The 24527-nt window shown below is 52.2% G+C and overlaps 1 protein-coding gene across 1 annotated transcript; it reads right to left on the bottom strand.

Annotated features, from left to right (window-relative positions):
* Nucleotides 1–306: 306 nt before the first annotated feature.
* Nucleotides 307–10920, bottom strand: EPS8L3 (EPS8 like 3). Its single transcript, XM_052638034.1, has 18 exons — nucleotides 10890–10920; nucleotides 10684–10748; nucleotides 8841–8999; nucleotides 8405–8554; nucleotides 8264–8319; nucleotides 7724–7863; nucleotides 7526–7644; nucleotides 7153–7273; nucleotides 6992–7053; nucleotides 6621–6695; nucleotides 6123–6271; nucleotides 3071–3152; nucleotides 2803–2837; nucleotides 2131–2314; nucleotides 1804–1932; nucleotides 1427–1500; nucleotides 1007–1139; nucleotides 307–411 (listed from the first exon to the last, which is right to left on the bottom strand). Exons 1-18 carry the CDS (start codon nucleotides 10918–10920, stop codon nucleotides 307–309), a joined length of 1869 nt encoding a protein of 622 aa, XP_052493994.1.
* Between the last annotated feature and the right edge of the window lie 13607 nt (nucleotides 10921–24527).

The raw sequence follows: 24527 nt of genomic DNA, 5'->3' as shown, positions 1-24527 counted from the left end.
ACAAGAAGTGACAAAAGTACTAAAAGAGGAAGTTGCCAAGTAGAGCCTGGAGCACCTAACATGCCTTTTAGTGTGTCTTTGCATCATCAGCCAGTGTGGCTGATCAAAACCTGCAATTGTCAGCCTCAGTACTCCTTGCTCTGATGTTCTGCCCTCACCTGTACTGGGTGTCTTGGAAAATATCAGGAGAAATGTACACAGAAGGATAAAGATGTAGAGTATAGCCTTATTTTCAAGTTTATTTAGAATTTAAGGAGAGTTGGGCCATAATCATTGAATTCTGACTCTGCTCCAGTGAATTCCCACTTATAGTCTGGCCCAGTGATGGATGTAGGGCTGCTGCTGTTTCATGCCCAGTGTCCCAGCTCTTCCTGATTCCCTGCCTTTGGCCTCCACCAGGGCCAGAGGAAGCTGCAAGAGAGGCACATGACAAGCTTGAGGATACCTTTATTGGGGAGGAGAGGGTCTAAACAGAGTCTTGACAAATCTAGGCCTAAATGCTCTAAGCTCAGGAGAGAGATGCAATAAATAGGTGGCAACTGGGGAGACCTCTCCGCACAGCGAGAAGGGGCATGGTTTGTCTCAACCTGGTCTTGTTCATCCTCTTTGCTGTGTGAGCTGGGATGTGGGGTTTGCTGCAACCTGGGGGCTTGGAAGCGGAATTCTCAGGGCTCTAAAGAGTATCAGATCCGCCATCTTGCTTGTGAGAAAGTCTTGGTCTTGGAGGTGTCTGAATTGCTGCCTAAGGGCTTATCTGAGGAAAGAAAAGGTTGAAGTGAGGCCAGTGCCAGATGAGGGACCCCAGAGCTCATGCCAGCAGTTAGGAGCTTCAAGGTATGCCTGTGCACATGAAGTCAAGCCCCTGGGGGACGGTCCTGTACCAGACCTGCCGCAGTGAGCGCCGCCCCAGGGTTGGGCCTGCTGGCCTGCCGACCGGGCACTCTCATGCTCACTCAGGGAGCACCCCACATTTCCAGCAGGGCTTGGGGCCGCTGCATATCCTCACCCCCAGCGTCCTTCTGACAGCCTCCAGCCGTGAGAGGACCCGGGGGGCCTCCTGTGGACACAGCATCCGTAGCTCTCCAGGTCTCATGTGAAGCAGCTGGCTCCCTGTCATGGACCCAAGGGTCTTCACGGTCCTGGAAACAAAAATAGCAGAAACTGTCAGTGGTGGGGTGGAAGGACCCAGCCCTGGATATCTGGGTGGAGAAGGGGCTGTTTGGGCTTGGAGGGCTGGGGTGACAGGAGAATTCACAGAAAGAATGTCTGGAGGTCAGGGAGTAAGATAAACATACTGGCTTAAAGCAACTCCATAAACTCCTGGGGTTGAAGGGACAAGTGCCCTGGAAGAGACACTTGTAGAGGGGTGGGGGCAGTGGTTATCGGCGTGCTTTACAGAGTTAAAGCTGTGGGACTTGGCACTCACACAGTGGAGAAGTTCTCTGCCTGTAGCCAGGCTGTGACCTCCTCAGGCCTTGAGCTAAGTCGAAGCATCGGAGCCTAGAACCAGGGGAAGTGGGAGTCAGAAGCCATCTCATCTCAGAGCCACCCACAGCCCCTCTCTCATCAGTGTCCCTTCTCTGGGCTTTCATCAAACCACATGTCTCACTCCATGGTTTGCTTGTCCAACAAGCACAAGGCTTGTTCTCTGCTCTGGCCCCACAATAAACTTGGCAGACAGTAAGCATGTGATAATACTGGTTCAGTTGAACCAGGGCCATCTCCTCCACTTGTCAAAGAATCCTCCCTGCCCCCACCTCTGATTCAGGCTTTATAGCTTCTGAAGTCTAGGCATGGTAGTACCCGAGTGGGTGACTCGCTCTGGCTCCTGGGGGCTCCTGACTCTAGGGGCTCCAGGATGTTGCTGGGGATGTAGCCACTCCGTCCCGTTGCATTCTTCACCAGCCACCACCGCTTGCTCTGGTCCAGAACCTGCCAGGGAGTCACTGCGTCAGTGACCCGAGCCTCTCTCCAGCCAGCCTTCCCCTCCCCCACCGGACTTTCTCTCTCTGGGCCCTTCCCAACCTTCCTTCACCTTCTCCAGGCCAATCCCTCCACCCCCATGCTCTCAGTAGCTCCCATCAGCCACCAACCACCGCCTCCTTTTCTCAGCTCAAGTCCATGCCTCACCTCCAGTGCCTCCCCCTGGACCACCGTCAGTTCCTGCGGGTTCCTAGCTTCAAACTCATAGAGGACTTGCATTTTCAGGGCTGGCTTGACAGGTCCGGGTCTGGAGGGCACAGGGCTGGGGCCATGGTTGTGTGTCTCCTCTTGAGCAAAGTGCGAGGTGCTGCTTAACCTAGGGCTTTCCCCCCTTACCCCCCAGAGACAGAGTCAGGATGGCTTGAGAGTGGGGCCTCAGAGATCCGGCCCCTGTCTCAGCCCCAGATGTCTCCCCCTTGGAGTCTAGCAATGACTTCTGGGGTTTCTACAGAGCTTGAAGGCAGGTCACTGTTAGAGGGGCTTGGGGTGTGGGTTTCTGCAGGCAGAAGGGCTCTAGATGTTGGTGATTTCTCAAGACTCTTCTGGCAGTGGAGTCTTCTGTATCTGAGCACTCCTTTGAGCACTTCATACTCAGTCTCTGAGAAATCAGAGCTATGTGTGGGGAATATTGAAAGAAGAGGGATTGTATCCTAGGAAGGTAAGAAACTGCTTTTTCACCCAAAGTAGGGGAGAGATGTGTACGTGTCTGACTAAAAGAGAGCCTAGAGGTCACTGGGGTGTAAAATCTGCAGATCCGCAGGATCAGCCCGGTCCTTCCCTCCCCAGAACCACACGGTCCTGACAAAGCCTAGGCCATACCGGATGGAAGCAGGGTCATGGTATCTTGAGAGCGCCTGTGGGGGCAGAACAAAGTGAGAGCAGGACATCAGCTGCATAGTGGTGGAGAGCAGGGGTGTGAGGCCACAGGCCTGCCTGCGCACAGCTGCCTCATATCCCCTTGCCTGCCTGCTTTCCACACAGAACCCACCTACCACTTAGGTGTCACGTGACCATGGCTGGACTGAGACGATGGAAACTAGCGAGAGTCTAGGGCTTTGATTCGGGCTCTGTGCTAAGCTCCCCTTACCTGGTAGGAAGTTTCTGGAAGCTGCCAACCATCATAGAATGTGGGTTGGTAGGGCAGGGGCTCGCTTCCTGTCCAGTTGGCCCTAGGGAAAGAACAGGCCTGAATCCACTCTGTGCCAGACTGTGGGATGTGGAGAAGGCGGAGATGACAGCAGCTGGCCTGGGGGATCTTCTAGGTAATGGAGAAAGTGGCCCATGTGCACAGATGAAAGGCGCCAGGACATAGCGAACAGCTAAGCACGTACAGGTCTCACGGTGCAGGTATCTGTGGGCCAGCCTCACCTCTGCCCGTGAACGTGCAGACATATCAACACCCTAAGATATGAGTACTTTAACTCACTGATGGGGAGTTTAAATGAAAGTGGCAGAACTGCAGTGTTAAGGCTGGAAGACACTCCTGGGGTCTAACCTGTTTCGGTTCCCCAGCAGCCTTATCTTTCTTTCTAGCTGGTTCGTGTGTGGACCTCCCCCTTGTGATCACCACAGAGCACTCTGGCTGGCTCTAGGGTGGGGGCTGGTACTTGCCTCTCAGCCTGCCCCCTCACCATTGCCCAGGACTCCAGAGGAGCAGCCCTGCCTGTGGCCCCAGGCTGGCTCTACTTGCCTGCCTGGGGGACGCGGAGGCCCCTGCTGGAGGAAGTCTCTCCCTGCCTCCCAGAGACAGACGTGAATGCTGCTTCTTTGCACTGTGCACACACATCCTGAATTGCGCATGATTCTCACTTATCCGTGTTTCTTTTTATGTTGATCTCCTTGATAGCTGTCTCCAGAGCATAGTGCACAAGGGACCGAGGAGGCAGTGAAAGTGAAAGTCGCTCAGTCGTGTCTGACTCTTTGAGACCCTATGGACTGACTATACAGTCCATGGAATTCTCCAGGCCAGAATACTGGAGCAGGTAGCCTTTCCCTTCTCCAGGGCATCTTCCCAACCCAGGGATTGAACCCAGGTCTCCCAAATTGCAGGTGGATTCTTTACCAGCTGAGCCAGAAGGGAACCCCTAGTAAATATGTATTCGATGGGGACAAATTATTCCCTCTTCTGACTCTTTTTTTATTGGCTCCTTTTCTTTCTTTCCTTGTTTGATGTGGACCCTTTAAAAAACCTTTATTAAATTTGTTATAATATTGCTTCTGTTTCATATTTTGATTTTTTTGACTGGAAGGCAAGTGGGATCTTAGCTTCTGGACCAGGGATAGAGCCCTCTGCTCCGTGCATCAGAAGGTGAAGTCTTAACCACTGGACCGCAAGGGAAGTCCCCACTGGCTCCTTCTCTTTGCCTTAAAAACACGCTCAAGTCTTCCCTTGACTCTGTTACTATGCTTTTTAAGATGCCATCCTATTACCTTATCTTTATCAAATTTTTTGAAGATGTGTCCATATGCCCTGCCTACATTTTCTTACCTCTGGATCTTTCTTTATTCCTTACCACATGACTTTTACTCTGTTGAAACTAGTTCTTCTAAAGCCCTGATGATTTCTGATTGCCAAATCCAAATGGCCTTGTATGATCTGTATCCTTCTATCGCCACAGAATTTAGTGTCATTTATAGTTTGGGGTCAGTTTGCTTCAAGCCAAATAGTTTGAATAAAATTTGCCTGAAATTTAGCTCTTTTGAAGGTTTTTACATCTTTTTAGTTAATTCTGTTCTCTGTGTTTCTGTCTTTCATTTCATTCATTCATTCATTCATTTTTGGTTGTTTTAAGAAATGAGAAAACATTTCAGGGCACACCTGGCTTCAATCTTATACTTAAAATGATAAGCAGAAACAGAAAATAGAATAGAGGTTACCAGGGGCTGGGGAAAGAAAGGAATGGGTAAAGAGTTTTGTTTGGTTGTTTAATGGGTATAGAGTTCCCATTTGGGATGCTGAAAAAGTTCTGGAAATGAATAGGAGTGATGGTTGCTCAATATTGTTAATGTACTTAATGGCATTGACTTATACACTTAAAAATAGTTAAAATAAAATTTACCCCATGTATATTCTACCACAATAAAATAAATAGATTATGTTAAGTTATATTTTATGTCTTTAGATGAAATGGACACAGACATCCTTTAATGGGGCTGAACTGAAACACAAAACACAGCCGCTCATTAGGCAAAAAGACTCCCAGAACCACTGGCTTTTCCCCCAGTTGATTTCTCTTTCTAAAACCCTCTTCTCTCTTGGTTTTCATGCTTCTGCTTTTTGTTTCTCCTTTTTAACTCTCTGGAATTTCTCTTTGCCTCCTTTGCCTCCTTATCCCTGTTTCTTTTTGCCACCTCAGAGTTTTCCGAGGCCTGTCTCTCGTGGGGAGAACAGGCCATGCTTATTAAAGTGAGCTCTGCTTACTTTACTGCAATGCTTGCCTCCAGGGGGTCCCAACTATTACTTCTGTACTGACTGTTCTCAAACCCTCGTACCCAGGTTAGACCTCTCCTTACAGGGCCAGGCCACCCAGTCGCTGCAGACACCTCAGCTCAGGGTATCCAAACTGATTTCACATCCCACCCCCACCCCACCTGCTCTCCTCAGCTTGGCCTTGCTGCCCAGCTGCCTGTGTCACTGTTCCACCCTCATGAAATGTATCTTCTCTTAGCTCCTCCACCAGCTGGTTGCAAATCTTATTGATGTTACATTTGCAGCATCTCTTATGTCAGTAATTGTTAAAATCTGGGCTGCATTGAGACAAAGTTTTCACTTCGTCCTTGACAAAAATGAGAAAAATTTTAGTAGGAGGTTGCCAGTGCTCCTTTCTTGGGAAGAATTGTTCTATTTTCCGAGATAATGCTTTCCTGCAATGGTGGGCGATGGTAAGTGTGTTGGTTTTTATTATTTTTTTTCTATTGTGCTTAGCCTAATTAAATGTTGGGAACTCAAGGTAGATTTCCCTGATTTGTTTTTAGATATTTCATAGAGTAGAGGTTACCAGGAGCTGGGGAGTAGAGGAATGGGTATAGTTTTAACGGGTATAGAATTCGTTTTAAAATACAACGTAGAGCTTGTCCCCCCCTGCCCTACGCCCCCACGTTGCTTGCCTCCAATTCATTCAGGCCTTATTGTCACTTACTGGCTGGTGGTCCAGGCTGTGCCCAGCCCTTTCCAGAGGTTATTCTCTGATGGGCTTAGACAGGACTGCAGCAGCTCGATGGCCTTGGTGGTGAGGAGGGGTGAGATCACTTGGGCTGCTAGGCCAGACTCAGGGCACTGGGTCTGGATCTGGGGAAGGATGAAAAGCGTCAGGAAGCCTGGGCTTCTTCAGGGCCAGGCAGCAGTGGGAAAGGGCTCGGGGTTCCTGGCTTCCTACTTTGCCCCAGGCCTGCTCCTTCCTGCCTCACTGCTGTCCGTGGCTCCAACCCCAGCGCACCTAGTCTGCTGAGAGGTGCTTGCTGTGCACAGTGGGGTAGTGTCTTGAGGCAGAAGAGGGTGTGCTGGGGGTGAGCAAGGAGCAGACCCGTACCTCCCTCTGCCCCCTCCCTCCCGCCCTAGCCTGTCTCCTCTTAACTTCAGCATGTCCCTCTGTACCACCTTGCTCCCCCCTACCCGCACCAACCCTGCCCTGACTCACGGAGTCCAGAATTTTGAAGATGATGTGTACAAACTCAGGGGCACTTGTATCCTGCAGCCTGGTGGCCAGCCTTCCCTGAGGACACAGGGTGAAGCCTGTCACCAGCCTTCCTCCCACCCCACCTTCACCAGGACCCCAGGGCACCATAACTGTTCTGGGTCTTGGTGGGGAGCCTGGCATTCTCCCAAAGTAACCCAAGAGTGGGGAGGGGCGATTCCAGGGGGAGAAGCTGGAGCAGCATGGGATGTCCTTGGAGAGAAGGGAGAACAGGATTGCTGCAGGGAAGAGGGGAGGGAGTAGAGGGGATTGCTGCGGTGGAGGAGGGGAGGGAGGGGTGAAAAGAGCTGGGAAACTTGTGGGGAGTCACGTACTAGGAGGTTGAAGCTGTACTTGATCTTCTGGAAGCAGTCGATATAATGTGCCTCTGTTATCTCTATAGCAAGAAGGGGGTAGATGGCGGCTCATGTATCATCCCAAGACGTCCCCCCCTCCCCCAAACCCTGACTCCTCTCCCCTGGCCCTCCGCACTCACCTCCCTTATTCTTTTTCTTTTTCTTGCTGTGACTCTTCTTCTTACGACTGGTCTTTGACTGGGCCTCGTCCAGCTTCCCCACAAATAGCTCGATGTCCCTTAGGGCATGGTCCAGCACCTCCTGGGCCCCAAACAACCCCTGGCTGAGTAGGCAGTTAGACCCATCCTGCAACTCCCAACCCTGCCTCCCTCCACCACAAACCTGAGCCTCAGCCCCAACCCAGGGCCTGACCAAGCCTCTGTGTCCCCTCTCAGGCCAGGCCCTGCCTTGGTCGACCTGGGACCTGGCTCCTTGAGGTGAGGGAGACAACTGGTGTCCTCCCTTTGGCTAGACCACAAGAGCCTCAACAAGCCCAAGACAGTCTGCAGTTACCTTATCCCATTTTGGGTCCTCGGGGGATGGGGACCTCCTTGAAGGAGACAGCGAGAAGGTGCTTGGCTCTCGGACACTGGTGCAGTGCAGCAGGGGCCTCGGGGACGGTGGTGGGGTATCTGCAGAGGAAGGGGACCATGGCCCAGAACTTCCTTGATGGGAACCTTTCCTCCCACTGGCCCCCATGCCCAAACTTACCGTGCTCTGGGCTCATCAAGTAGTGCTGTTCTGGAGGGGGTGCCCACTCCAGAGGAGGTGCCTGCTCCTTAGGGAGCGGCCTTTCCAGAGGAGGCCCCCTCCATCGGTCCTGGTCTGAGCGAAGGGCTCCGAACTGGGGCCTGTTGAGCACATGACAGGGACGCAGCTTTGACTGGGTTCTTGGGGCAGAGGCTCTGCCCACACTTCTGCCCCAGGACCCAGGGGTACCAGTGCCCCTCTCCAGGAGCCCCACCGGCCCTGCCCCCTGGTCTCCATCCAAACCCTTCCCTGACTCTCCCCTGCGTCATCGGCCTGCCCTCCGAGACCAGTTGGTCCCACGTCAGTCTCTGAGGATAGTCTCCAGTGGCCCCTGGGCCCAGCACCCATTTGCGCCCTGCTTCCAGCCTTGCCACTCCGCAGGTCAATGTCTGTGTTATTGGGTCACAGGCCCCTGAGCTCCCCCAGGTGTGCGGCAGAGTCTAGCCCACCCAGACCTGAGCTCTGGGGTTCTGCAGGTGGGCTGGGGCAGAGGCTGCCTACCTTTGCTCCAGCTCCTCCTCCAGAGCCTTCTCCAGGCTGGTCTTCAGTCGCTCTGCCTGGAGGAAGCAGCAAACAGACAGGCTTGGGGGATGGGGGAGGGGAGGGGTTGGGTGAGGGGTGGTGATGGTTGTTAGATCTCACCCCCACTTCCTGGCACTGGAAAAGCAGAGTGCTAGTGCCTCGCAGGTCCGAATCCTGCACGGTGATGGACAGGACAGAGTTGTAGGAGCCGATGTTGAGTGCCACGTCTATGACCTTGATGCTGTCCAGGCGGTAGGACTCTAGCTCCTCCTGGGCCAAGCAGAGAGGCTGGCTGTGAGGTCACTGAGAGCCCGACAGGCCGCTAGGAGCTCCTGACCTGGGTTGCTCCACCCTTCCCATGGCTTGGGATGGGGTGTCCTTTCCCCTGCCCCCTGTGCCTCTATCTCCTGTTTCTTCCTAGTCCTGGGTTTGTGTTGTGTAGGAGGAGGGATGGCTGCCGTGTGGGGCATGGTGGGATGGTGTTCATGCCCCGGGGCTTGCTTTCCCACAGCCCAGGTTAGCTATGACCCCTTTCAGGGAAGGGTGGGAGGCTGACCTTGGTCTCGATGTCCAGCAGTTGCAGCCAGCCATCCCTGACCTGCAGGAGCAAGTCCTGGCTCCACACCCGACCCTGAGCGTCCATCTCCTGCAGCTTCTGCAGAGCATCCTTGGGCTCCTGGATTCTCTGTGTCCCCAGCTTACATGTCATCAGGTGCTGAGGGGACAGGAGGAGATGGGCTGGGAGAAGGTCTGGAGAGGGGGCTCACAGGTGGGGATGGACAGGGGTCGGGGTGGGGGAAGGACAGCAGAGGGGGATGACATGTCCCTGGCCTCCTCACTGGGGAGGCCCCAGGCAATGCCCATAAAGTAGCCTTCAAAAGACAATGTGAGGGCTGGCAGTTGGGCAAGGTGGGGACTGACGGGCTGTAGGAGGGGATTTAGAACTCTGGAGGAAGGACAATTATGGCCTGTAACAGTCTAGATGGTGGTAAATGTGGGGAGGGGGCGTGGGCTTCAGCTATCTAACAAATAAGTCTCAACTTCTCCAGGTAGGTTACAGGATGCTCCAATTCTGTCCCCTACTTTTCTCTGCTCTCTTTGCGAATCGCCCACCCAGCCTGGCCCATCTCTTCCCTGACCTAGCTTTCCTGTCTCCATGCTGTTGCTCATGCTGCACCCCACGCCTGGCATGCATGCCCCTCTTCTGATAATCCATTACCTCCCAGTCTCTCAGGAATAAGTCGAGCCCACCGCCCTTCTCCCTGATTCTTTCTCAGAGAGGTCCATACTGACCTCAGTCTCCACTCAGGCCCTTGTCCCCTGCTAGTCTGATCACTACAGCAGGGTTTTGCTGTTATTCTCTCTTCTCAAGGATACCCTTCGCTTCTACCATCCATGTTCAAAAGTCACAGTCCTGCCCCCCGTGCTCCCCTCCAGGCCCTTGCTGGGAGGATGCCATCTGCCTCCTGCCCCTTGACCCCACTCACTGCCCTGTCCTCTGCATAGCTTCCAGCTCTTCTTCAAGTTCACTCAGCCAGCATATTCAGGAGCCCTGATATCATGGGCCAATGCCCTGGCACCCTGGACACGCCTCCCCTGCTCTTGCCTCCTAGACCTAAACAAAGCCAATTCCCAATCCTCATTCCCTCCATGAAGCAAGGGATCTTAGTCCCAGCCCAGCTGACTGGGGAAGCCTGACTGTTTCTAGATGGTTGCTCCAGCATCCTTCCCTGCCTTTTCTCGGGGTGAGTGCTAAATCTGCTGCTGCCTGGGGGTGGTTTCTACCCAGACCTTCAGCCTGATGCAGTGTCTGCTCTTCCCTACCACACCCTTCCAGTCTGAGCTTTCACATGGTGTCAACAGCTGTCCTGGCAACTAGATCTGGCAGTGCCAGTGTCGTTCTCCCAGGCAGCACCAGAGCCTCCATCCAGGCTCCGAGCTGTGCACAGGAAACTCAAGCCCAGATGGCTCCCCTCTCAGATAGTGGTCCTTTCAAGTCCCTGCACAAGGACCGCTGGCTGACCTCACATGTTCTGTCCTCCAGCTGTACCAGATTCTGGGCAAAGAGCAGTTTCTTGGGGCAGGGGATGAGCCGAGAGACAGGAAGGGGTGGGGTTGAGTGGTGGCAGGTGACTCCCAGCCCATCCCTCTGCTACTTGGGGATGGGATGCCCACTGGCTTAGCTTCCTCTGCCCATGCCCAACTGCCCCATCCTCCTCCCCTGCACTTAGCAAACGCTCAGGTAGGCTTGCTGGACCTGAGCCCACCTACTCTGGCTGGGTCAGGCCATTGGCTTCTGTGGCAGACTTATCTCAGATATCTGCTTTTTGTCAGGGTGGGGGCACATAGAAGAACTTGGCTTGAACCAGGAAATTGTATGGGGCCCTAGGGGTACTCACCTCCACCCTGTGCTGCAGGTGGGTGGGCTCTAAGGCGAGATTCTGCAAGTACTCCTTCCGGTGCACTGCCATGGCATGAAGCAAGGGGGTGAGGGCAGAAGAAGGAGTTGAGACAGGCACTACTATAGGAGGCGGTCAGTGTGGGGAGGGAGAGACTGGAGGCACGGGGTTCAGGGAACCCAGAGGGAGAGAAGGGGACCACTTACAATAAATGGCTCTGCTGCTTGGCCGGGACATTCTGATGCTGCTGAGATGACTCCCTGAAACCCAAACTGAGCAGAAGAGACAGCGATCAGGGCTGGGGAGAGGGATGAGCAGGCAGAGCTGGGTGGGTGAGCCGCTGTCGCAGCCCATCCCTGACCTGGGTCTGGGGCTCAAATCACGGTTCCTTCTGGATCCGTCTCCAGCTGAGACCTCTGCAAGGAGCCCTCCATCTTGGCTGGGCCTCGGAGGCCCCCAGGCAGGCTCCCAGCTTCCCATTATTTGGCCAACAACGCTCATCCTGATGGCCCCGGGGAAGCTGTGTGGACAGGTACCTGGGACCAGATCCCATCCTGGGCTCGAGTGTAAAAGGTGCTGGATGGGTGTGCCTGGCTTCTGGAGGGGAGGTATGAGGGTCAGCAGCCTTCCCTGTCACAGCAAGCCTCTTGTCCAAGCCTGTTTCAACTCTGCAAATTGGGAGGAGGCCAGTGTTGGCCCTTATGCGGGGGAGCCACTCAGGAGGGGTGTACGTGTGTGCGTATGCACACACATATGTCTGCACGTTTATGATGGAGCTCTGTAGGATGTGTTAGTGACTTGAACTTCCCCAAATGTCTTACTAAATCTGCTCTCTTTGCCTTTCCATACTCTGAACCCTCTGCCCAGAGCCCCTTCCCACCAAATCCTGTAAATTCCAGCTGAAGGGAATAGATGTTTTTTCAAAAGAAGACATACAGATGCCCAACAGGCATGTAAAAAGATGTTTAACATCAGTAATTCTTAGAGAAATGCAAGTCAAAAATCACAATAAGCTATCATCTCACACCTGTCAGAATGGCTATTATCAAAAAAAAGCAAGAAATAAAAAATGTTGGTAAAAAAGAAAAGGGAATTCTTCCACACTGTTGATAAGTAAAATGTAAAATGGTGCAGCCACTGTGTAAGATAGTATGGAGACTCTTCAAAAAGCTAAGAATAGAACAATCATGATCCAGCAATCCCACTTCTGGTTATTTATCTAAAAAATATGAAAATATTCATTGAAAAAGATATCCACAGCCCTATATTCATCATGTGGGCTTCCCAAGGGGCGCATTGGTAAAGAATCTACCTGCCAGAGCAGGAGTCCCAAGAGACGAGGGTCGATCTCTGGGGGGAGATCTCTTCCTTGGAGAAGGAAGTGGCAACCCACTCCAGTATTCTTGCCTGGAGAATCCCATGGACAGAGGAGCCTGGGGGGCTACAATCTATGGGGTCCCAAAGAGCTGGTTGTGACTGAGCATACTCACAGGCATGTTCATCCTGGCCTTTACAATAGCCAAAATATGGTAACAACTTAAATGCCCATCCACATGTGAATGGATAAAGAAGATGAAGTATATACAAAGGAATATTAGCCATAAAAAGATGAAATCTTGTCATTTGCAATAACATGCATGGACCTTGAGGGTGTTATGCTAAATGAAATAAGACAAAAGAAGAAACACAAATGTCATATGACTCCACACTTATGTAGAATATAAGAAGTAAAACAAAATAAATGAATAGACTAAACCAAATGAAAATAGAGATAATAGGTACAGAGAACAGAGTAGAGGTTACCACAGGGGAAGTGGCAGGAAGGAAGGTGAAATGGGTTAAGGGGATCAACTGTGTGATGACGGACAAAGTAAATTTCGATGGTGAGCATGTTATAGTGTGTACAGAATTAGAAATATAATGTTGTACGCATGAAACTTATACAGTGTTATAAACCATGGTTAATGCAATAAAAAAATAAGTTAAATGTATTTACAGTTTAAGGATCACCTCCTCACTGAAGCCCTCCTTGATCACCCCACTAAACCCTGCCCATTTTCCTAATGCCACACCGAGTCTTATAAGTTCCTCTCGAACAACAGCACCACCCTGGTTAGTGCTGTGAGCCTAGTGTCAAGTGCCTTATGAACTGTATGTCATTTAATCACTATCATCACTTATGCTTCCTTGGTGGTTTAGGTAAAGAATCTGACTGCAATGTGGGAGACCTGGGTTCGATCCCTGGGTTAGGAAGATCTCCTGGAGGAGGGCATGGCAACCCACTCTAGTATTCTTGCCTGGAGAATCCCCACGGACAGAGGAGCCTGACTGGCTACAGTCCATGGGGGTCGCAAGGAGTCAGACATGACTGAGCGACTAAGCACAGCACAGCACCATCACTTATACTCCCTTGATCCTATGTGCTGAGTGCGGTTCTACAGATATTACACCCAACAACTCATTTAATCCTCAAAACAACCTTGCTGGGTGGGTACTGTTATTACCCCTTTGACCAGATGAGGATGATATGGCAGTTCAAAGAAGATCACAGGTCTGAGATCACAAGTAAATATTTTATAGAGAATGGACTCAGCCGGGTCTGACTACAAGCTCCATGCTTTAGCTGTTTATCTATGTGCCTCTGTCACTGGGCTGTGCCCTCCTGAGAGTGGGCTTATGTTGCTCCTGCTGTTCCCTCAGTGCCTTCCAAGCACAGAGGGGGAGTCTAGAATATATACATCCATTGAAATGGAATGGAGGCAAATGAGATGTGTGGGGCTGTGGCAGGAGTCAGCTGAGTGTGGGGGTCAAGGGTATGTGTTAATTTAATGACGTGTGTATGCATCATGGATAGGTGTCAGTTCTGCGGGTGTCCTTGCATTTCCGTGATGCATCTGAGTTATACAGAAATCCTGGAATATCCTGGGCAAAGTATCAGAGAGCAGCCCACGCCCCTGTAACTAGGACTGCTATGAAAGTAGCAGAAGATCTGATAAGATGACTCAGTGTTGAGGAAATGAGTTGCTAGTAAACAAGAGATTGTCTATGGTTCTGTGTTTTCCACGTTTGGAAGGATCCCTTTCCTCTCCAAGGGTAAGGGATTCTAAAGGCCTGCTCCCCCTCTCCCCAGCTGCACCCCACAGGCTGCAACACTTCCTGCTTCTAGATCCAGAAGATAAAGAAGAGAAAATGAACTTTGTTTCTGTTAGCACCCCTCCCTACCTGCCAGCCCCTTCACACAGGATGGTCCCTGTGGGTCTTATTGCAGCAAAACAGAAATGAGCGAACAGCCTGTGGCACATACCAGCCAAACAGGCCGACAAGAGTTAAACAATCTTGGTTATTCTTTAGCTGTTACTAGTAACAAACACTTGTAGCTGGACTTGTCCTTCACAAGGCTGATTACTCTCTGACTCCATATAGATTATACTCAGCACCTGGCATTCTTCTCCGCCTCCACTCTCTTGTAGCATTCTGCATTTCAGAAAGAAGGTCAAGGGCTGATAACTTCAGGAACACAAGACCCGGTTGCTGAGTTGCCTGATGGCAACTGTGGCCATTTTGAAATGTTACAAAAGAAAAAGAAAATGCAAGACATTCAAGAGGATATAAAACCTCTCCCTATCCCGGAGAAAGGGGGGGCATTTTTCTTGAGGCGCTAGCCTGCTGTGTTTCCCTTTTGCCTGGCAAAAATAATAAAGCTCTTCTTTTCTATTTTCTCCAAACTCTTTCTCCTTATTTCTATCTGGCATTGGTAGACAGGGAGCCAGGATTTTCGCAACAGTCTCTCTTGGCAGGTCCAAGCAACATCTGCTCCGCATCTCAACAAGGAGGTGGGGTGGGGATGGAGGATGAAAGGTAGGGGTGGAGGAACGGGGGCTGACTTTGGTCTGTCTTGCCTCTGCGGGGGGGTGGGGAGGGGCAGAGGGGGGTTGGGGAGAGAACCTGTGGCAGCCCAGTTTTCCCATTTATCCCCCCCAAGTTTAGGGAGCTGAAGCAGGGAAGAAGTTTATGTCTGCATCATGGGCCCTGGAGAGAAGCAGCCCAGAGGTGCTGCTGGAGCCCGGCCTGCCCCACTCTCCTGCTCCCTGGCCCGCTAGCCTGTGGCTGAGTCCCAAGCCCTCCTTAGGACCGCCACATCGAGAATGGGCTGGAGACCCTGGCCTGGGAAGCCACTGAGCTGTCCCCACTATGTCGGGACCTCCTGCGGCTTGGCTGGGCCCTGATCTTCCCGAGGGTCAGGCCCTTACCTGGGCTCCAGTGAGGCCTGGAGGCTGGTGCCCCCAAAGAGGCCGGTGTCTGAGCTGGTGGCCTGGTGCCAGTGGTGGGAAGACGGTGGCTTCTCTGCTAGTGGTGCAGTCCCGGGCAGGGGCCCTGTGGTCAGGCGAGCCCTGAAGCAGGCCGGTCTTATGGTGCAGAGGCCGGGAGGCAGCCACACCTGTGCTCTTTGGACTCTTGGTGGGTGGGGCGGCCTCCAAGGCTACCACCTGCCCAGTGCCAGAACCCAGGCCTGTGCCCGGGCCTGCGCCGACAGGTGTCCCTAGCTTAGACAGAGCCCCTTGCTTCCAGGCTTCCTGCTTGACTTGCCTCTGCCGTTAGCGTAACCCTCTTCCCTTTGCCTGTGGGTGCCTCCCCTGAGGCCCCAGGTCAGCATCAGGCAACTAGGGCAGGAAGCAGGAGAGGGCATCCTGGGCACAGGTGGGTGGAGGTGGACCCAGGCTTGGGGGCAGTGTGGGCTGGCATGTGTGCCTGTGTGTACTGCCTATGAAGGTGTGTGGTCATGGGTGCCCAAGTGGTGCCTGTGAGCAGGATGTGGGGCTCATAAGAGTTGATGGGGGCTGGGATCTGGGACTACTATGGGCATTAGGTGGAGGGCTGAGATTTCTTCCCAGCAGGGCCCACCTCATCCTGCCCTTTCTTCTTTCCCCTCTGACCCAGCAGGGAGCCCTTCCCTCACCATTCTCGCTCTTCCACTCTTTCCTCCCCACCTGACCCCATGCCCTCAGACTTCTGGTTGAGTCTGGGCAGCTTCAACAGAGATGGGAAACTGAGACCCCCCTCTGTCCCTGTTTGTGATCCAGTTTTCATGCTTCATGCTATTTAAAAGCCTTCCTTGGCATCCAGGCTGCCTGCCCTCTAGGGGCTCACAGTCTAACAAGGGAGGTAGGACAGAAACAGGGAGTGAGGCAGGAGGGGAGAGTCAGTCAGTCAGTTCAGTTGCTCAGTTGTGTCCGACTCTTTGTGACTGCATGGACTACAGCACACCAGGCTTCCCTGTCCATCACCGACTCCCAGAGCTTACTCAAACTCATGTCCGTTGAGTCAGTGATGTCATCTAACCATCTCATCCTCTGTCGTCCCCTTCTCCTCCCGCCTTCGATCTTTCCCAGTATCAGGGTCTTTTCCAATGAGTCAGTTCTTCACATCAGGTGGCCAAAGTATTGGAGCTTCAGCATCCATACTTCCAGTGAATATTCAGGACTGATTTCCTTAGGATGGACTGGTTGGATCTCCTTGGAGTCCAAGGGACTCTAAAGAGTCTTCTCCAACACCACAGTTCAAAATCATCAATTCTTTGGTGCTCAGCTTTCTTTATAGTCCAGCTCTCACATCCATACATGACTACTGGAAAAACCATAGCTTTGACTAGGCAGACCTTTGTTGGCAAAGTAATGTCTCTGCTTTTTAATATGCTGTCTAGGTTGGTCATAGCTTTTCTTCCAAGGAGCAAACATCTTTTAATTTCATGGCTGCAGTCACCATCTGCAGTGGTTTTGGAGCCCAAGAAAATAAAGTTTTTCACTGTTTTCATTGTTTCCCCATCTATTTCCCATGAAGTGATGGGACAGGATGCCATGATCTTTGTTTTCTGAATGTTGAGTTTTAAGCCAGCTTTTTTTCACTCTCCTCTTTCACTTTCGTCAAGAGGCTCTTTAGTTCTTCTTCACTTTCTGCCATAAGGGTGGTGTCATCTGCATATCTGAGGTTATTGATATTTCTTCTGGCAATCTTGATTCCAGCTTCTGCTTCATCCAGCCTGGCCATTTCACATGATATACTCTGCATTTAAGTTGAATAAGCAGGACACAATATGCAACCTTGATGTACTCCTTTCTCAATTTGGAACCAGTCTGTTGTTCCATGTTTGGTTCTAACTGTTGCTTCTTGACCTGCATGCAGATTTCTCAGGAGGCAGGTCAGGTGGTCTGGTATTCCCATCTCTCTCAGAATTTTCCACAGTTTGTTGTGATCCACACAGTCAAAGGCTTTGGTGTAGTCAATAAAGCAAAAGTAGATGTTTTCCTGGAATGCTCTTTGTTTTTCGACGATCAAGAGGATATTGGCAATTTGATCTCTGGTTCCTCTGCCTTTTCTAAATCCAGCTTGAACATCTGGAAGTTCATGGTTCATGTATTGTGAAGCCTGGCATGGAGAATTTTGAGCATTACTTTACTAGCGTGTGAGATGAGTGCAATTGTGTAGTAGTTTGAGCATTCTTTGGCATTGCCTTTCTATGGGATTGGAATGAAAACTGACCTTTTCCAGTCCCATGGGCCACTGCTGAGTTTTCCAAATTTGTTGGCATATTGAGTGCAGCACTTTCACAGCATCATCTTTCAGGATTTGAAATAGCTCAACTGGAATTTCATCACCTCCACTAGCTTTGTTCGTAGTGATGCTTCCTAATGCCCACTTGACTTTGCATTCCAGATGTCTGGCTTTGCGGAGGGAGTCGTGAAGGAGGAGAAGTTTCCACACAGTAGGAAACTGTCTCACAGTGGGGTCTGTGGGGAGTTTTGGAATCTCAGAAGGCAACATAACCGGGAGGAAAAGAACCCAAAACCCACAGAAGACACGCCTAACTGCAACAGCGGAAGAGAGAACTTTCCCGTGAAAGGCTCTGACCTAACTGCCTAACCCGCAGCCTGGCCTGCTCAGAGAACAAAGGATTGAGCAAATATACCAAAGGAGAGCTAGCTGCGTACCTGTCCCTCTCCACCTGGAGGCAGAGAGGCAGGCTTTCGACAGCCAGAGCCAGAGGGCAAGGGGTTTCTGCAACCTCATCCCCAGAGAAGGCTGTGAGCAGGCTCCCAGCTGCTAACCATATCTTCCTGAGATCCTGGATGGCTGACATCTGCCAGGAGGGTCACAGCCTGAGATCAGCTCTCCAGAGGAGACATACAGCACACCTGGGATGGTGTTCTTGCAGCGCACCCAGGAAACTGAGTGACTGGGACCAGGGAGGTGTTTAAGATACACAGCCCACCTGGGACAGTGCGCTCAACAAGCACCTGATCGCCTGAGCTGCTCAACCTGGAAAGGGCACAAAACACATGCCCAACCCACAGACACTGAGCCAGAACTGTGTCTGAGTGTCTCCTGTGGAGGTATGGGTCAACAGAGGCCTGCTGCAGGGGCAGGGCTCTGGGTGAAGCATAAGCCATCTTGGAGGAGGTCTCTATTAACCCCACCATAAAACCACCAGAACTTACACAGGACTGGGGAAACAGACTCTTGGAGGACACAAACAAAGCATTGTGTACACCAGGACCCAGGAGAAAGGAGCAGTAGCAACCCCACAGACTGACCCAGACATGCCCCTGAGTGTCCAGGAGCCTCCGGCGGAGGCATGGGTCGGCGGTGGCCTGCTGCAGGGTCGGGGGCACTGAGTGTTGCGGTGCATGCCTGGGACCTTCTGAAGGAGGTCGCCATTCTCTTCATTACCTCCACCAGAGTTTGGCCTCAGGTCAAACAACAGGGAGCGAGCACAGCCTGCCCATCAACAGAAAACTGGATTAAAGATTTACTGAGCCTGGCCCTGCCCATCAGAATAAGACCCAGTTTCCCCCTCAGTCAGCCTCTCCCATCAGGAAACTTCTATAAGCCTCTTATCCTTATCCACCAGAGGGCAGACAGAATGAAAACCACAATCACAGAAAACTAACCAAACTGATCACATGGACCACAGCCTTGTCTAGCTCAATGAAACTATGAGCCATGCCATGAAGGGCCACCCAAGACGGACGAGTCATGGCGGAGAGTTCTGACAAAACATGGCCTACTGGAGAAGGGAATGGCAAACCACTTCAGCATTCTTGCCTCGAGAACCCCATGAACAGTATGAAAAGGCAAAAAGATAGGACTCTGAAAGATGAACTCCCCAGGTCAGTAGGTGCCCAGTATGCTACTGGAGAAGAATGGAGAAATAACTCCAGAAAGAATGGAGATACAGACCCAAAGCAAAAACAACACCCAGTTGTGGATGTGACTGGTGATAGAAGCAAGGTCTGATGCTGTAAAGAGCAATATTGCAGAGGAACCTGGAATGTTAGGTCCATGAATCAAAGCAAATTGGAGGTGGTCAAACAGGAGATGGCAAGAGTGAACATTGACATTTTAGAAATCAGTGAACTAAGATGGACTGGAATGGGTGAATTTAACTCAGATGACCATTATATCTACTACTGTGGGCAAGAATCCCTTAGAAGAAATGGAGTAGCTATCATAGTCAACAAAAGAGTCCAAAATACAGTACCTGGATTCAGTCTCAAAAACAACAGAATGATCTCTGTTCGTTTCCAAGGCAAACCATTCAATATCACAGTAATCCAAGTCTATGCCCCAACCAGTAACGCTGAAGAAGCTGAAGTTGAATGTTTCTGTGAAGATCTACAAGACCTTCCAGAACTAACACCCAAAAAAGATGTCCTCTTCATTATAGGGGAATGGAATGCAAAAGTAGGAGGGGAGAGAAGGGAGGGAAATACCTGTGTTTGTGTGGTGGTGGGTCTCGTGGTCAGGGACTCGGCCCTGTAGGGTTAGGATCTGTGCTTGGAGAGTCCTGTGGTCTGGGAGCAGAGCCTGTGTCCAGCCCCTACCCTTGGCTTCCTTGGGGCCATCCCAGGAGATCTCAGCCTACTCCCCTGCCCCCGCCCCAGCCAACAGAGCCCTGGATGGCCTGGAGTCCAGGGATGGGATCTTGTCCACAGGCCTTCCAGCAGAGACAGTCCATTGGGCAGCCAGCGTTAGAGGCCCAGGGGTCACGGGGCTGCTGAGACAGCCCCAGCCGTGGCCTCATGGATCCAGCTCTCCTGACCTCCCCAGCTGCTCTGTTCCCTGGGTCTGAGGCTCTTGGTCCTCCAGCTTCTCTCAGGACAGGACAGCCTGTCTGTCCCTTCCTTGCGAGTGCCCCGCCAAGACTGCGTTCCTGTCCAGCTCAGGCTGGGCCCTGTCCTTCCTACAGGCCTCCCCATGCGTTTGGGAGGCAAGCACTGCAGGTGCTCCCATGGAGCCTGGGAGCAGAGGCTGGGAGAGGGGCCTGGCCCGCTGCAGAGACCCCTGTGAAAGCTGCAGGTGGAGAGACAAGGAGCCCCTCTTGCATCCTCAGCGTCTCCCACCTTCAGGGCCCTGTAGGAGTGCCCTCGGGAGCAGGGCGGGTCTCCTCAGACAGGAGCCCTTGGCATCTTGGGTGGGGCTGGGCCTGGGGCTGCTTCAGTGCCAAGCATTGTGGAACCACTCCAGGGAAGGGGGGCATTTGGAGTTATGGAGAGGCCAAGCCCCTCATCCCTGGGGACCGGGGGGACATAACTGATGCTTCCATAAAGAAAGCTCCAGGTGTCAAAGAAATTCTTTGGCAAAGTAATCCTGACTGGGACACCAGGAGCCGGGACGCAGGTGTGAGGGGAAGGGATTAGAGGCTCAGAGGCATCTCCTTGAATTACCAGGCTGAAGCCTGGAGGACTTTATTCATTCATTCCTTTGTTCACTTATATATTCACTCCACAGCCATATCCTGAGGACTTCCTGTCTGCCAGACACCATGTTACATGCTAGGGGACACCTTGGAACTCAGCTTGAGTTCACTATCTCCCTCCAAACCACCCAGCCTCTCCTCCCATGTTGCCGGCTCAGCAAAGGCACTATCACTTGTCAAGTGTCCAAGCGGGGCACACCTCTGCACCTGGCCCATCACCCATCCTGTGAGTCCCATCTCCTTAGCAACTTCCTAAGCAACCAAAACAATACCACCACCAGCAGGTCCACCGTCCTCCCATCCCGCCTCCGCGGCCTGAGTCCTGCCCACTGTCAGACTGTCTGCCTGTGAAGCCACCGTAGTCTCCTACACCCCCTGCCTCCAATCTTGTTCTTATTAGTCCCCCTCGTCCTTGCAGGCAGGGGATCTTCCTTAGCTGGAAATTTGATCATCCATTCCTCTGTATAAAACCATCACTAACTCCCCACTGATCTCAGAACAAGATCCAAATTCCTTATCACGGCACTTAAAAAAGATGCAGAGACTTATTAAAACTTTGGAGATATCTAACAAGTTATTGGATAAATTCTTCTTATCTTTAGGAAATCTAGAATCTGAGGGATTGGATTTCAAAAGACTTAGAAAGAATTCGTTCTAAAAGCTTTCAATATTATATTCTTCATTAAACTGGGACTTGGACCCACTTTAGGCATCCTTTTGTCTCTGAACCATCGCTTTGATAAACTTGTCAGCAGCAGCACACGAAACGGTGGCTAGATGAGAGACTGGTATTCTCCCTCACCCAGATACAGCAAACAGCGCCGCAGCTGCTACTCAGTGGAGTGGGAGCTTTGTGAACTTGGGGCTCCAGCCTCCGAGTTCGGCCCTTATCTCCCCTGTCTTTGTGCTGCTTGTGCTTTTCTCTCAGCTTAGGGACTGGTTCACGAGTGAGCCCTCGATGCGTCGTGACTTGGTGCCTGCTGTCCTCTCTGCCCAGGGGAAACGCCCACTGTCCTTCGTGTCCACCTGTAAGCTCCCCCTTCTCCAGACGCCTTCCCACCGCCTGAGACTGCTGCCGACCGGGCCCTGGTTCCCACGTCCCTCCACTACTGCGTATATCACGTTGAGGGAAAGTCCACATCAGAGACCTCAGGGCAGAGAAGGACCTGTGGACAAATTCATGAACTGTGGCACCCCAGGCACAAAAGACCTTATACCGTTTTGGGGGCATCAGGGAAAATTTCCCAGAGGAGGGGATGCTGGGGACAGAGCGTCAAAATCACACAAGAGTCGGGCCCAGAGATAAAGTGGGAAGGGAACGCCAGGTGGAGGGAGTGAAAACCCTGTTGGATGCATGAGTGAAATGGATGGTAGACATTGGGAGTGGCCAGTGTGTGTGTGTGAAGATGGTGATGGCAGGTGACAGGGAATATCTGTGTCTTTATCACCTGGTGGTAAGTGGAGTCACTGAGTGTCACAAAGGTGTGACAAGGATGTCGCTATTCCCTGACCCCTGGGAGAACCTTGCCACTTGCTGGTTCTCAGGGCCTAGAGAGAGGCTACTGAGGCATCAAGGTAGAAATGGACCCAGCTGCACAGGTTTTAGGCTGAAGGGGCCAAGGAGCCCCTCCAGGCTACCCTGGCCTGGCTGTGGAAGCTGTCCTGGGCTTCTTGGAAACTCCAGAGCAGACCCTGGTCAATAGGGGGCAACTCTGGAGGACTCTGGGGAACGAGGGCTCTGGTTTCATGAAGGGCAGTGAGGGAGACAGGCCAGGGCTCTGGAATCTGGGAGGAGAGGCCCGCTTGTCACTGAAAGGCTCCGGGGGTGGGATGCCAACTAGGAGCATCTCAGGCTCACAGAATGGATGCCAGAAGCAGAGTCCAGCCAGAGGTCTGACTGGCGCCCTGCACAGACAAGGCATAGCCTCCACGTCAGATCAGGGGTGGGGCCCGAGTCACGGTGGTCCTGGCTGGGGCTGATGGAGAGTCCCGGGGCTGCCAGGCAGTCACATTTCTGTGCATCTCTGCTGCCCCCAGCACTGGCACGCAGGGCGAGTTGCTCCTGTGAGCCAGACAGAGGAGTCAGCAAGAGCCACGATGTCCCTGCACTTGGAGCTCACCTTCTGGGGGTCAGAAGAAAGAAACATGCTCAGCGTGGGGTCCAGAGTGTAGAGGGAGGGGCTGGCCTCCCTGGGAGAGGAGGGGTCTGAGCCGGCCGGGATTCCTGCACACACAGGGCCTCTAGCCTGGTTCCCAAGAGCAGCTCTGCGGTGTTACCCGCTGCCACCGCCAGCTTCCTGCTCCACAGACGCAGAGGAAAGGGGTCTGCAGCTGGGGGAGGCTGGGAGCGGGTGATTTGAGGGCAAGCACTGTGCAGCCAGGGTGGTGTTGGAGGATTCGATTTCCAGGAGAGAAGGCTGGGCTTTAGGTACTCCTGGAAACAGCTCCATTCAGGGGCTGGGAGGCTGGGGTCAGAATCCCAGGGCCCACCCTCATCTGCCCTGTTCGCCCTGAGTTCCTCCGTCTCCTAAGCCCCCACACCCCAGGTCAGTTCTCAGGCCTCGTTTCTCCATCCTTCTCCTAACTGTCCCTGGCCGCAGGATGGCCCTCTAGATGATATTCTCAGCGTCCCTCCCCGACTTCTAGGCAGCTGGTTCGGCCTTCGTCCAGCCTTAGATGGGGTGGGTTACTCCCACACATACCCCCTCATCCCACACCTCTGTTTTGCATTCCACCCCTCATCCAGGGAGATCCGTGGTCCCAAGGGATGAGATTCCTCCAGCCTCCTCTCACCCAGACAGCCCTGGCAGAAAGGCCGACAGGGACGCCTGGAAACCTCTTCACCAGAGGCCTGACCCTTGGACGGTGATTCAGAGCAGGCATCCAGAGAGGCTGGGCTGGAGAGGAACCCCAGGCCAGGCTGGGGAGGGCTGCTTAGGAAGCGGAGCCTCAAAGAAGGGCCTGTCCTCGGTGATCTTAAGGGAGGGGATGGATATATGCCTGGCTCACTGTCCCACGAGGGGCAGCGCCCTGGGTCACCCTCCCTGGGCCTGGCTTGGCTGCCTGCTATGGGTGTGCAGGGGAGGGCACTCAACCGGCGCCTCCATTATGCACTTCTGTTCCTGTCCGCGTTTCAATCTGCTGCCCGAGGCAAGCACAATGCAGCCATTCAGAGACTACTCAGTGATGCGGGGGAAAGTTCACGGCGCAGCACAAGACAGAAAGGCAGGCCACACGGTGGTAGATACTCTGTAGATACTAGTTTAGTGGAATAAATGAATAAACACATCAATTGAGATCATATAAATAAAAACATAGAAAAAAATCTAAAAACACACATACCCTTATAAATCCAAACAAAGCATTGCAGTCATGTAAATCTTGAATATAGCAAATGTTCGTGACGTTGTATTAGGTGAAAAAAGCTTGTTATAAAATGGTAATATTCAAGTTTGTAAACAATTTTAATCATGAAAACCTAAACATAAAAATAAACATCAGCATTTGAATCTAAACTTTCTTGGCATCTAGTCTGTGATGGGCACCTATGTGCTGATGCTCACAACATTTTGAAGTAGGTTCTGTTATTTTCATCTCCGGGTTAGATATGAAGAAACTGAGGTGCAAAGAGGCGAGAGGTCACTTATGCCGGGTCACACCCCAGAGATGGCAGGACAGCCATTTGAACCTACACAGCTTGGCTTGAAGAAAAGGTAGTAAAAAAAAAGAAACAATGTCAGTTCTCTTTAGGGTTTTTGGGGTGGGGGTGGGGCTGCTTCTACGTGATTTCTTCTCTGTGCTTTTCTATATTTTTCAACTTTTCCCAAAAAGCATTTATTTTTGTAATCAGCGCCTCTCCTTTCCCTCTCCACCCCACACAAAATAAATGGGAGTTTTAAAAGTAACAAAATAAGACAAAATTGTCCCAGGAAAGTGCTGCTCCTGCAGCCCTGGGACCAGTCCTGCCCAGAGCTGGCTGTTGGAGGGTGAGGTCAGTGGCCTGGGCTCCCCACCCCACCCTGGGAAGGCAGGTGGAGGGCTCAAGCCTCCCCTCTGTGCCACGTGGTCCCTGAGGGTCCCAAAGGCCTTG

The sequence above is a fragment of the Budorcas taxicolor genome, chromosome 3 (assembly GCF_023091745.1).
Source record: "Budorcas taxicolor isolate Tak-1 chromosome 3, Takin1.1, whole genome shotgun sequence".
Classification (NCBI taxonomy): Eukaryota; Metazoa; Chordata; class Mammalia; order Artiodactyla; family Bovidae; genus Budorcas; species Budorcas taxicolor.
This window is presented reverse-complemented; position numbering and strand designations above follow the sequence as displayed.

Bases quoted from the DNA above. Each gene is read 5' to 3' on its own strand.
- EPS8L3 (XM_052638034.1), bottom strand. From the start codon at position 10,920: ATGTCCCGGCCAAGCAGCAGAGCCATTTATT. The intron at 6,272-6,620 runs GTGAGTCAGGGC...ATCCTTCCCCAG, and splicing joins TCTTCAAAATTCTGGACTCC to ATCCAGACCCAGTGCCCTGA. The intron at 412-1,006 runs GTGAGGATATGC...CCTCTCTTGCAG, and splicing joins CTGTCAGAAGGACGCTGGGG to CTTCCTCTGGCCCTGGTGGA.